This window comes from Tenrec ecaudatus, chromosome 16, assembly GCF_050624435.1.
Source record: "Tenrec ecaudatus isolate mTenEca1 chromosome 16, mTenEca1.hap1, whole genome shotgun sequence".
In the NCBI taxonomy this organism is placed as follows: domain Eukaryota; kingdom Metazoa; phylum Chordata; class Mammalia; order Afrosoricida; family Tenrecidae; genus Tenrec; species Tenrec ecaudatus.
Genome location: NC_134545.1, coordinates 88,668,430 through 88,682,224, shown reverse-complemented (window position 1 = coordinate 88,682,224; position 13,795 = coordinate 88,668,430). Strand labels below are relative to the sequence as shown.

The 13,795-nt window shown below is 44.3% G+C and overlaps 1 protein-coding gene and 1 pseudogene across 1 annotated transcript in view; one reads left to right on the top strand and one right to left on the bottom strand.

Moving 5' to 3' along the window:
• The window catches only part of CFAP43 (cilia and flagella associated protein 43), a 107,289-nt gene extending 104,679 nt beyond the window's left edge, over positions 1–2,610 (top strand). Inside the window, exon 38 of the mRNA XM_075533460.1 lies at positions 2,444–2,610. Coding sequence (XP_075389575.1) covers positions 2,444–2,610 — 167 coding nt within the window. The remainder of the gene's footprint in view (positions 1–2,443) is intronic.
• Positions 2,611–3,284: 674 nt separating this feature from the next.
• On the bottom strand, positions 3,285–12,214 carry LOC142428665 (dnaJ homolog subfamily C member 21 pseudogene; annotated as a pseudogene).
• Between the last annotated feature and the right edge of the window lie 1,581 nt (positions 12,215–13,795).

The following is a 13,795-nucleotide window of genomic DNA, read 5'->3' as shown; positions in this document are numbered from 1 at the left end:
AAATTAGGGAACGATCTCACTCTATTATTCACTCCTCTTAGCCTAGATCCACCTGACATCAGTGATGTCATTAGGTGTCCTCTTCTGGATCCAGCTTGAATTTCTGGCAACTCTTGATCTTAAAATTTTCTTTTTAGCGATGAATGTTAACACCATTGCTTTTCAATCTGTTTCCCTGGGATAGCGAATCACATGATTATGGAATCCGATTCAAAACGGCCAATGCAAGGCCATGTCAGCTCGCTAATACCTAGGATCCACCACCAGTCTGGCAGTTTGTCCTGCTGTCGTGGCGTGTGTGTCGCTGTGTTGCTAGAAGCTATGGCACATGCATTTCAAGTACAGCAGGGTCCGCCTGGTGAACAGGTTTAAGTGGAGCTCTCAAACTAAAGCTAGGCTAGGAAGAAGGAAAGGGCACTCCACTTCTGAAAAAGTAGCTTCTGCAAACCGTAGGAATCCCAGTGAAACATCGCCTGATATAGAGCCGGAAGAGGAGCCCCTCAGTTTGGAGGGTACTCAGAATACAACTGGAGGAGTGCGGCCTCCTCCAAGTAGAGCCAGCTTGAAGGCCTCGGATGGCGCCAAGCTTTCCGGGCCTTTGTCCGCTGATGAGGCGCTACTCCACATGAGAAGACACAGCCGCAAACACCCACGAACAGTCAGAACGTGGACTGTCTGAAGTCTGAGCGAGGAAAGTGAGCAGTCATCAAAAGAAGTGGCTCACATACAGATCGATATCCCAGGACTTAGTGAACTGAAATGGACTGGCATTGGACATTTGAATCAGACAATCACATGGTTTAGCATTCTGGGAGTGACAAATTCAAGAGGAATGGCATCATGCCCATCATCAAAAATGACATTTCCAGGTCCATCTTGGAATACAATGCTGTCTGGGATAGGATAATATCTCTACACCTACAAAGAAGATCCGTGAATGCAACTATTATTCAAAGGTATACACTAACCACTAAAGCCAGTGATGAATAAAAAAATGGAAGAATTCCACCAATGTCTTCAGTCTGAAATTGATCAGACATGCAATCAGGATACAATGGCAATTACTGGCGATTGGAATGCGAACTGGAAACAAAAGAGGTAAATAAGTAGTTGGAAACTATATGTGGCCTTGGTGACTAATGGAATTGCATGTCACATGATAGAATTGTTCTTTTTTTTTCTACACTCCTAAAGGCCAATAAACAGACCTTGAACTAAGTACAAGATTTTCTTTCTTGTTGTTGTGTTTTGTGTTGTTTTTTGTTATTGACTTGTTGTTGTTTTGTTTTATCTTGCAGCTCAGTTTTGCTCTGTCTTGTTTTTGTGCATGTGTTATCTCCGCAGGTGTGTCTAAATAAAATAGGCTGGATGAACAATCTGGAGGAGAAAACAATGGGACCAACAGTTTGGGGGACATGGGAGAGGGGGAAGTGGGGGGAAAGGAAGTGGTGTTAACAAACCCAGGGACAAGGGAACAACTGATAGAATTGTTCTTAATTGCAAGGTAAAATGACTTCTTGATTCCAAATACCTATTTTTGTATAACACAAACAGGAACGATACATATGGAATAAGCAGGGATTAAGTTCACTACATCTATGGGAACAGATGATGGAGAAACTCAATACCACCAGGCAAAACAAAGACCACCTGTGGGACAGACGATCAGTTCATCCTGTGAAAGTTCAGGTGCAAGATGAAGAAAATTAAAATAGGTCCACAGGAACCAAAATACAGTATTGAGTATATCCCACTCGAATTTAAAAACCATCTCAGGACTTGGCGCATCGAACACCAATAACCAAAGGCTTGCTGAGTTGTAGCATGACATCAAGAACATCACACATGAAGAGAAAAGACAAAGGCGGATGTCAGAGGAGATGCTGAAACTTGCTCTTAAAGGTAGAATAGTTAAGCACACGGAAGAAATGATTAAGTAAAGGAGCTGAACAGAAGCGTTCAAAAGACAGTTCAAGAAGACAAAATAAAGCACTAAATGGAATGTGCAATGACCTGGAGTTGGAAAACCAAAAGGGAAGCACAAGAATATCTCAAGTTGGAAGCATGGAAGGCAAAATTCAAGGCTGGCACTACAATATTTAAGGGTTATCTGGGTACAATCTTAACATCACGCAAGAAAATTTTCTGCAGATAATTTTTAAAACTTTAGCAGCAAAACATTAGCAGTGGGTTGACAGAAATCTGAACTAGGTTCTGAAGAGGTCGAGGAACAAGAGATTGTTGACATTTGGCCTGAAAGCAGAGCACACCAGTAGCTGACTGTGCGTTTCCTTACATCTGTAGAGCAGCTACAGCGCCACCAGCAGGGATCGGATTTCCAAAGTTTTAATGGACCCTCGTGGTTCATTGAGCGTTACTTCTGTATTTGAGATGCACATAATAATAACCCGAATGATTTCTTTCTTTTTCATTTTTGGGACAGGATCGAAACTGACTTGTGAAAAGATTGCCAAAGAACGATATGATAGCATGATGGAACAACAAAGGCTAACCCATATTTCAAAACAGCAAGCTGAAGAGATTTCCATTCTACAGGCTGAAGTTGAAAGATTAAGGATGAGAACATTTCCTGCTCTGGTTCCATTTTAAAACAGCTGGCCCAAGCATCATTTAAAAAAATCATTTCATTTGCTTAAAATTGTTTCTTTTTCTTGTATTGGGAAATTTAAGTAGATTCTCCTCTATGTTACATAATTTAAATAGCAATTTTTAAAGTTTAAGCACTAATCATTATTAACATGTTTGTCCTGCATGAATAAATATTAGAAATATTATGAATTAACTTTTTATTCAAGAGTGAACAAGATTTTAACTCGGAAAGTATTCAAGATCTAGTTTATCCAATTAGTCTTAATTAAATCATATTGTCAGTTATGGTATTAAAAGTTTTAAAGACAAAGAAAATTATTCTTAACTATAACTAGCATTTTGGATTTTATTAAATTACCATAAAAGATATGATTGTGGATAATTTTTAATATGTCTGTTTCTGTTTTCCTGTCACTTATCTGTCAGTTTGTCGAGCGTGGTGGCTTACATGTTGTCATGTTGGAAGCTGTGTCCCTGGTATTTTAAATACCAGCAGAGCCGCCCTAGGTGAATAGGGTTCAGCAGGGCTTCCAGACTAAGAAAGGACTAGGAAGATGTAATAGGCCATCTGCTTGTGAGGCTTTAGTCACTGAAAAGCTTATGCATAGCATCAGAACATCGTCAGTTGTAGGACCAAAAGGTGGGTTAGGCGGTCCATTTTCAGAGCTTAGCCACTAACACCTTAGGGATAGCAAGGGCACGTTGTCAGACGGGGACCGCACGGTGAGCCCGTCGGACGGGAAGGCATGCGCCACGCAGCTGGGGAAGAACTGCACCGTCACAATATGTTTCTGGGGCCCTCGTTTGCTGGTGGGGCACAACTCAGAGTGAAAAGAAACAGCTGCAAACATCCATTCTTCATCAAAACATGGGAGGTACAAAGCATGCCTCTAAGAAATTTTAAAGCCATCAAAAATAAAATGGAGTGCAAGAAGTTCAATATTGTAGGCATCACATGAAATAGACTGGTATAGCCTATCTAAAATCAAACGTATGTTATTCTGTGCCGAGAATGACGGGTTCACAAGGAATGGTGGCACATTCATGGTCAACATTAACGTTTCAATATCTATATTGAAGTACAATGCTGCCTGTGATAGAATGGTATCTATACAACTACAAGGAAGACTCAAGTATAAGCGGACCCGAGTTTTTTACCACAAAAACTGCATTAAAAAATGTGCTGAAAAACTCGGCTTAATATAGCTCAGAAGCAACAAAGCCCACATGGAAGAAACACACCAGCCTGTGTGACCACGAGCTGTCGAAGGGATCAGTATCAAGCATCAAGGAACATAAAATCATATCATTGAAAATGTGGGTGTGTGCTGAGTGGAGACTCAAAGCCCAATGGTAGCCAACTGGACACCCCTTGCTGAAGGGTTGTGGGGAGGAGATGAACCAGGCAGGGTGCAGGGTAGCAACGATGAAACATATAAGTTCCCTCTAGTTCTTAAATACTTCCTCCCCCACCCCCCACTACCACGATCCCAATACTACCTTGCAAATCTGGCTAGACCAGAGGATGTACATTAGTACAGATAGCAACTGGAAACACAGGGAATCCAGGACAGATGATTCCTCCAGAACCAGTGATGAGAGTGGCGATGCCTGGAGGGTGGAGGGAATGTGGGGTAGAAAGGGGAAACTGATTACAGGAATCTACATATAGCCTCCTCCCTGGGGGAGGGACAGCAGAGAAGAGGGCTGGGGAGACCTCAGACAGTGTAATATATGACAAAATAATAATAATATATGAATGATGAAGGGTTCATGAGGTAGGGGGGAGTGGTGAGGGAGGGGGGAAATGAGCAGCAGATATTAAGGGCTCAAGTAGAAGGCAAATGTTTTGAGAATGATGATGGCAACAAATGTACATACGTTCTTGACACAATGAATGTATATATGGATTGTGATAAGAATTGTATGAGCCCCCAATAAAATGATTTTTAAAAACTCGGCTTATACACAAATATGTATGGTAACTATACCTCGAATTTATGCAGCAACCACTAAAGCTAGTGATGAAGAAATTGAAGAATTCTACCAATGTCTTTGGTCTAAAATTGATCAAATATACACTCAAGATGCATTGATAATTATTGGTCATAAGAAGAAGAAAGTTGAAGACAAAGAGGAAAGAACTTGGTTGGAAAATATGACTGGCGATATAAACAAAGTTGACAGTCACATGATAAAATGTTACAAAACCAATGACTTCTTATTTACAAATACATTTTTTTCAGCAACATGGTGAGTGAATAACACAGACCTAGCCAGAAGGAAGAACCAGGGGAAAAATTGACTATATTTTCAGGAAAAGATAAGGGAGAAGCTCCATATTAGCAACCAAAACAAGGCCAGGCCCTGACTGTGGAACAGACTATCAATTGCTCTAACGTTCAGGTTAAAATTGAAGAAAGCTAAAGCAAATCCAAAATAGTCGAAATATGATCTAAATATATCACAAAACCAAACTCACTGCCATCAAGTCAAGGGTGGCTCGTGGTGACTCCCTGTGAGTTTCTAAGACTATAACTGCTTCTGAGAGGGAAAAGGCCCGTCTTTCTCCCCAGAAGCTGCAGGTGATTTCAAACTGTTGACCATGTGGATCACAGCCCAACACGTAACCACTACATTACCAGGGCTCCTTTATGACCTAAGGATAGCCCACCTGAAATTGGCTCAAGAACAGATACAACAGAAAATCAAAGTGCATGTCAGAAGAGACAGTGAAACTTGCTAAATGATGCTGTAAAAGAATTGAGAAAAATTCAAAAGGCTGGCTTGAGACGGCCAAATAAATGATTACAATGAAACGTGCAAAAACCTAGAGTTAGCCAGCCAGAAAAGAAGCACACCCTCCCTAAAGAACTGTAGAGAAAATCAAGACGTGAGTTGCAATATTGAAATGCTCTATGGACAAAATATTGAATGACGCAAGAAGCATCCAAAGTTGATGGAGGTAATATGCAAAGTCACTGTACTAAAAAGAACTGCTCGACATCCAACCATTTCAAGGTATCGAGAACCAATGATGCGGAAAGAAGTAGTCCAAGCTGCACTGAAGGCAATTAGTGACAAGGCTCCAGGAATGGACAGAAGGCCAATTGGAATGTTGCATCATATGCAAGCTGGCCACTCAGAAGTTCAAGCAAACCAAGCTCAACTATATGAAGAAGAACGTGACACCGGGATCAGAATAATGAACAACTATCAATACACAGATGATGCAACCTTGCTTGCTGAAATCAAGGAGGACTTGAAGCCCTTGCTGATGTCCTAAAGATTGCAGCGCAATGAAAAGAAAACCCATATTCTCACAACTGGACCAACCGACAAATCATAACAAGAGGAGAAAAGGGTTGCTGGCTGATCTCCCTGAGGAATGGTCCCCTATCTCATATTGACTTCTGCTGCTAGCAGATGGGGCAGTCAGCAGTGGCAGTGGACAAATCAACCTTGGGAGTGGAAGTCCATGTTGCTGCGCCCATGCATAACCTCCATCCCTGCCACCATGTCCACTTTGTTCCTGTGCCCATTGGGCACTGACAGAAGTGGTGGAGGAAAGAGGAGGACCAGTCTCCACAGCGCGTGCCATCTTATCCACTTGATTGTTAAAGTCCTCCTCTTCAGAGGTAATCCTTTGGTGACCATTCACATGAGATAAGATTGTGTTTACTTTCTTGGCCCATTCAGAGAGGTCTATCCACATACCTTTCCCCACACCACCTTGTCACCAGTTTTCCGATCATGTTCCTTCCAATTCCCTTACCATCCAGCCAAGCCATTAACCACAGCCCATGAGCCCATGAATCAGTATACAGTCTCACATCTGGCCATTTCTCCTTCCAGGCAAACTAATGGCCAGGTGCACTGCTAGAAGTTCTGCCCATTGGATTTCCCTTCACCACTGTCCTTTAGGGAGATCCCAGAAAGGGGCTGTAGTGCTGCTGCTGTCCACTTAGAAGTGGCACCGGCATATCGTGCGAGCCATCCGTAAACCAAGCATGACTTTTTTGGTCTTCACTTAAAGTATGGTAAGGAACTCCCCAGGAGGCCATAGGTGCAGACTGGGAGAAAGAAGGTAATGTGACAGGAGTGGAGACTGGGCATTTGGGCCACTTCTTCATGCAGCCTACTTGTCCCTTCAGGTCCTGCTTTGGCCTGATCTCACATATACCACTTCCATTTAACAATGGAGTGTGACTGTGCATGTCCAACTTTATAACTCTGTGGGTCAGACAATACCCAGTTCATGATGGGAAGCTCAGGCCTCATGGTGACTTGGTGGCCCGTGGTGAGGCGTTCAGTCTCCACCAAGGCCCAGTAACAGGCCCTAACAGCTGTTTTACAAAAGGGGAGTTAGTTGTCTGCAGAGGATGGCAGGACTTTACTCCAAAATCCCAAGGGTTTATTGTGATTCACCAATAGGGGTCTGCCAAAGACTCCACACTGCATCTCTATCTACAAGTGACACCTCCAGCACCATCGGGTCAGCTGGATCATATAGTCCCAGGGGCAAAGCCGCTTGCACAACAGCCTGAACCTGTTGCAGAGCCTTCTCTTTTGGGGGCCCCACTCAAAATTGGAGGCCTTTCATGTCACTTGATAAATAGGTCAAAGTAGAACACCCAAATGTTGCCTCCAAAATCCGAAGAGGCTCATTAGGCATTGTACCTCCTGTTTAGTTATTGGGGGGTGGGGGAGACAGATGCAATAGCTTATTATTCACTCTAGTAGGAATGTCTTGACATGTCCACACCACTGGACCCCTAGACATTTTGCTAAAGTAGAAGGTGACTGAATCTTCATAGGGTTAATTTCCCAACCTCTTGCTTACAGATGTTGTACCAATGAATCTATTCTTTGATAAATCCTCCTCAGTGGGTCCAATCAGCATAATGCCATCAATTTAATGGACTTTTTTGGCAAAAAAGACAGGTGATCAAGTTCCCTTTGGGCTAAATTATGGCATAGGGCAGAAGAGTTGATGTGCCCCTGGAGGAAGGTTGTGAAAGTGTATTGTTGCCCCTACCAGCTGAAGGTAAACTGATTCTGGTGGTTCTTCAAGACTGGTATTGAGAAGAAGGCATTGGCCAGATCAATAGCTGCATACCAAGTACCAGGAGAAGCATTAATTTGCTCAAGCAATAAAATCACATCTGGATCGGCTGCTGCAATTGAAGTCACCACCCGGTTAAGTTTGCAATAATCCAGTCATTCTCCGGGATCCATCTGTTTGTTTGTTTGTTTTTGCAGGACAAATAGGTAAGTTAAACGGGAATGTGGTAGGAATTACCATCCCTGCATCCTTCATGTCTTTGATTGTGGCACTAATTTTTACAATCCCTCCAGAATGTGGTACTGCTTTTGGTTCACTATTTTCCTAGGCAATGCCAGTTCTAATGGTGTCCACTTGGCCTTTCCTACCATAATAGCTCTTATTCCACATTTCAGGGATCCAATATGGGAATTCTGCCAGTTACTAAGTAAGTCTATTCCAATGATGCATTCTGGAACTGGGGAAATAATGACAAGATGGGTTCAGGGGCCCACTGGACCCACAGTAATGCATATCTGAGCTAAAACTCCATCAATAACTTGACCTCCATATGCCCCCACCCTGACTGACGAGTCTTCTAAACATTTTGGGTTTCCTGGAATTAGTGTCAGTTCAGAGCCAGTGTCCAGTAATAACCGAAAAATTGATTATTTCCTTTCCCCCAATGACCAGTTATTCTTGTGAAAGATCACAGGTCTCTTTGGGGAAGACTAGAAGAAAGACTAAGAGTATAAACCTTCGGTGATGTAGCAGGCTCTTCCTTCAAAGGCTCCTGGTGTTCCGCTCATTCAAGAGGCTGTGGGTCTGTAAGTGGCTCGGGTCTGGGAACTGACTGAGTGGTCATGACTCTCTATTCTGCTGCTCTTGCTCTAGCACACCTCTGCCTGTGTAGGTCATGTAAATAGTTAGTAGGTTCCCCATGTATCTCACTCCCAGGGACACCGTGATTAAGTAGCCAATGTCCTAAGTCCAAATGAGACAGGTTGCTTTGATGACTACGGAAACCTTGCTGTCTATTACGATAACCATGTCCACCTGTCTCTGTTGATTAGTGCTAATACCCGCCCTCTACCACCATTGGGCCCCATCAGCCCCATTGTAGGCAAATGTAGGGCAGTTCCCACTGTTAATCCTGCTGTACATAAAATAGCAGTGACAGGAGTCTTCAAAGATGCTGGGGCCCACTTCACAACTGTGTTCCTTATGGTTGTGGTGAAAGGTATGTCCTCGTGTCACTCTTTTGGGGGGTCTATGGGATTATTCTGATAGATCTAGTCCAACATACCTATTTCCCTAAACTTTTGGATGCCGCCTTCTACAGTGTACCAAGGTAGGTCAGGCACCTCAAGTTGGTCTAATCGAGGCCAGCTCACAGACCATGCTTCAGTGAACCAACCAAATAAACAATGAGTTCCTCTCTTAACCTCTCTTGCCGAGTCATTGAAGGAAGAATTTGTGCTTAGTGGCCCCATATCAAGAAACTCAGACTGGTCAAATGTCACATGCCTTGCATCAGTACCCCCACACCCTTAGTCACCATTCCCAGAGATATTCCCCAGGCTTCTGCCTGTATTAGAAAACTCAAGCAGATCTTTAGTATAGCGCGCTTCTTCCTGAGACATCATCTGAACCTCACCTTTAGGAACTTTCTGGGACTTCTAGAGGAAATAATTGAATAACTGGGGGGGGGTGTTTCCTGAGGGCTCTCAGCAATGTCTTATAAGGTCTTGTAAGTCATCGACCCCAGGCCATGCTACAGACGCAGCCCCACCCGGCATTGCAGCTTGAACAGTTTGGTTCATCTGCTCAAGTGTGAGTTGTTTTACTGATAGTGGATTAATCCCCTCAGGTGGGAAGGGTGGATTTATTGACTAGGGTGACTCAATCAACTCTAGGGGATCAATATTCTCCTCTTCTGGATCTTCAGCCCGAATGTTCCCATCCCATGTTTCAGGGTCCCAATTCTTTCCAATTAATGCCCTTACTCTAATGGCAGACACTGTTCTAGAACTACAATTCAGCCACTCGTAGGATGAGACCCTGGATTTGGTTTTTGGCAATGTCAGCTCTACAGTGGAAAGAAGACTCTCCTTTGTAGCACATGCAGAAGCTTTTAGGTCTGTTATTCGCCACTTGAGACTTGCTTCTGGGGTTCTGAGATTATCCCTTTCCTTGGTCACATTCTCTATTGTAAGGAGGACCAGCCAACCAGCTTCCCTATACTTCTCATCCTGACAAAACTGCTGGAAGATATCAAACACACGATCACCCAGAGCCTCTCCTCTCACCAGCGCTTCATCTATTGGTGGTGAAACTGTGCGTATTAGCTTTGCTACTTCATACCATGGATTAACACCACCCCCTCTAGTAAGAGCTGGAGACTTTCCAGGCCTTTAGGGGGAGAGATAGTACTATCAGTGCTGTTGAGCCTAATCAGGCTGCAGAGCCAATTTGAGAAGCCCATATTTATAATCTTGTTTCTCTAGAACCACTCATGGTATCAATTATGTTAGGCAGGGATCTCTAGAAAAACAAAACCTGAACACTTATGATGATATATATATATATATCACAAAGGACTATAACAGCTAATCAGTCCGCACAGCAATACAGAGGATTCAGTTCAACTCACTTCCATGTAACAGTTAATATACTGGACATCCTTCCACTCACGAGGGCTGCTGGGTCCAAGGTCAAGGAAGCAGATAGCTGAGTCTTCCCGAGAACAATGCAGGCAGTCCAGCCACAGGCAGCACACTGCAGGGCAGGTCCCCAACAGTCAGCAGCCCAGGAGCTTAGCGAAGCAGGTCCAGATGGGATATCTAACTCAAGCAATGCAAGCCGACAGGATCTGGCAGCCTCAAGCTCAAGCGATGTATACACCAGCAGCGTGGCGAAGCAAGTCTCAAAGGAACCTCAAGTTCTAGGGACACAATCCATGGGTTGGCCTGTCCCACAGGTAATATAGCTCACAAGTTGAGGCAGAGAATTAGCTAAAGCAGCTGCAAGCTGGTCCGATCACCAGAGAGGAAGAGAGAGGGGCGGGCCTCGCCAAGCCATTTATCTCTTTGCCCTCCAAACTATGACCTTTATTAATTCCACATGTTCCTATTGGCCAGATTGACACAATAAACTTACCTATCATGATGACTCTTGCCTTTAGATGTTCAAAGAGTTTATTCTGGGATGGAAATTCATCATGGCAAGTTGAACAGCTGATAAGAACATCATTCGGGTTTTTTTCTCTCAACAGGTACTCTGACAGGTTTTGTTTGTTTGTTTGGGGGGTATCTTAGGCTTTTGGAATATTTTTAGTATCATGTTTTGGATTGTCACACCATTCAGTGGTCTCCATGACACTGATTTGGTGGGGATGGGGGGACGGTGCACGAGGGAACTGTCTCCTAAATCCTTGGCTCTGTCCTGGTTTAAATTGGTATCTTCTGGATTAACCTTTACTCTCCAGTTACATTTTCATTCAAATTGTCATCATAATGCTGTGCTGGCTTCTGCTTCTTTTTCTTCTATATTTTTTAGAAAGGTTTTTTTTAGAAAGGTTTTTGTTTGGGGGAATCTTCCACGTCTTCCTCAGAATTGGCACTGCCAGTTCGAGGCTTGAGGTCCTGAAAACCATTCCTCCTCCTCTTCCAATTGCTGTTTCAGAGAGGCAACCATTTCCCAGTGCCGCTTTGATTACTTTTCCTGGCTGCTCGGGGCCTTCTCTGCCTTGAATGATTTGTTGCCTACTGGGCAGTAAAGGTCATCAAAAAGATCAGCATCCTCATCTTCATCCCTGTCTTCCTTACTCTCCTGTCCGTATCCCAGCTCTTGCTCCTCCATGTCATCTTCCTCTGATGCATCTCCAAACCCCTTTCCATAGCATGTGTCCATCTCCCGGGGCTCTTTCTCCAGACTGGCCACCGACCCCAGCTCTGCCCTGTGTAAGGCTCTGCGGCTTGGCCTGCCTTCACATCTCTTTGCCTTCTTTCCTCGCCTTCTCTGCGTTCAGGGTTTCCACCAGTTTCCAGCAAGCCTGCACTCTTTTATCTCGTTTCTGCAGGAAAGCAGCTGCCAGCTGTTGGACCAGCTCATTCCTCTCTTCCTTTGCGTTGTCAAGAACCTTGTTTCCCTTTTCCACGGCTCGCCCCTCCCAGTGGTTTGCAGCTGCCTGTCACACTCTTTCCACAGGAAGTTCTGCGTGTAGCCGTTCTGCAGTTAGTGTAGAAAGGAGGGCCCACCATGTCATAGCCACTCGGTCTCCAAAGGCTGGGGGACTCCTCCACCACTTACTTCCTATCATGGATTCCAGCTCTTCGTTTGCAATCATTTCAAAAACATTACGATGCACCTCGGAGAAAGCCTTCTCATCGGAAATAGCGCAGCAAATCATAGCTGTTCATCTTGGTCCTTGTCATCACGGTCACCTCTGTGGTTGTCATGCCATGATCTTTCCTGAGGGTCGCACAACACATTATACGCTGCCTGGATTAATGCAAACCACTCGGCCGCTTCAGGAGCATTATCCAGATTCTTATCCATGTCAGGGTCGCCTCCGAAAGGCCTGGAACTCTTCCTCACTGGTGTGGAGGCACATCCCTGCGGCCTGGGGGCACTTCACGGTCTGGCAGGGCCCCAGCACCAGGCCAGCCAGGAGGCGCAGCCTCCCCATCAATTTGGACCTTTCATATATATCGTCTAGATTCTGTGGAGCGCAATGTTGCCAACGTCCATCTGTGCTATAGCACATATCAGCTCTTCCCTTCTTTTCACGGCCGAATCCTTGTCCACTATGTGGACATACCACGCTTTATCCATTCATCAGCTGATGGACATTTGGGTGGTTTCCATCCTTTAGCTACTGTGAACACTGGGGTACGTTTTCAACCCTTTGGGGTATATACGCATGAGAAGATGTGTTGGCATAGTGTGGGTACGGCTTTTGACAGCTAACAAGAGTCCGTGGTCCAAGTCAGCAGGATAGAGATGAGGCTGTATGCGCTGCACACATTCACACTCTAGGGAACTCCATGGGGCAGTGCTACTCTGGCCTATGTCAGGGCCACTACGAGTTAGAATGTTTCTGGTTTATATAGATTGTAAAAGGGCTCAACGTTATGGCCTAGAAGTCTTTAGCTCACTCACTGCCATCAAGTTGACTCAGACTCATAGCAACCCCAGTTTCTGATAATGTAATTCTTTATGGGAGCATACAGCTTCACTGGTCTCCTGCGGAGCAGCTGGTGGGTTTGAACCGCCAACCTTGTAGACGTCAGTTCTGTAGGTTTAAATGAACCACAGGTGTAGCCAGTTTGTTTTTGTTGTTTTGGGTTTTCTTTTCTTGGTGATAGAAATTCCTTTATCTCCTACATTAGCTGCTTGGAGACTCCATTTGCTAATATCACTGCCACAGATTTCACTTGGTAACGCTCTGCAGGATCCCAGGTTTTAATAAAGGGTAAACCTGCATGATTTCTATTTCTTCGCGGCCACCCTGGGTGAGATGGGAAGTCCTTCCCACTTGAATGCTGTTGAAACCTGGATGGAGTAGGGATTAGCAGGAGCCGCTTGCCCCAAGCTACATCCCACTTGAAGAACTACTCTTTTCATCAGAAGAAGGATCGCGTGGCTTTGAGAGTTGGCCAGGGCTTAGGAAAGGAGCAGGTCACACTCCACCTCTTCACTTGACACAGTTCACCATACTGACTCCTCATCTTCTGCCAAACGCGGTGATTACTTTCATACTGTTATTTTTTAAAAACACTACCACCTATTGCTATGGAGTTAATTTCAACTCATGGCAACACTATCAACCACAGGTCCTCAAATTTATTTGACCTACTGTTACCTTTTTAGAAAAAAATTTACTCAGCACCCCCCCACACACACAATTAATAACTTTTGTACTATTGTGCATACCCCAGAATAAAGTGTAGGTATGCTTTCACACACACACACACACACACACACACACACACATCCTTCCAACATCCAGGAGGTGCTATGCACATTTCACATCCTTCCAACATCCAGGAGGTGCTATGGCACATTTGGGAACACTGCTATAGACTTTTTTTTATAGCTCTTTAAAATGGGGGTATTGATCATTATAATACCAAAATT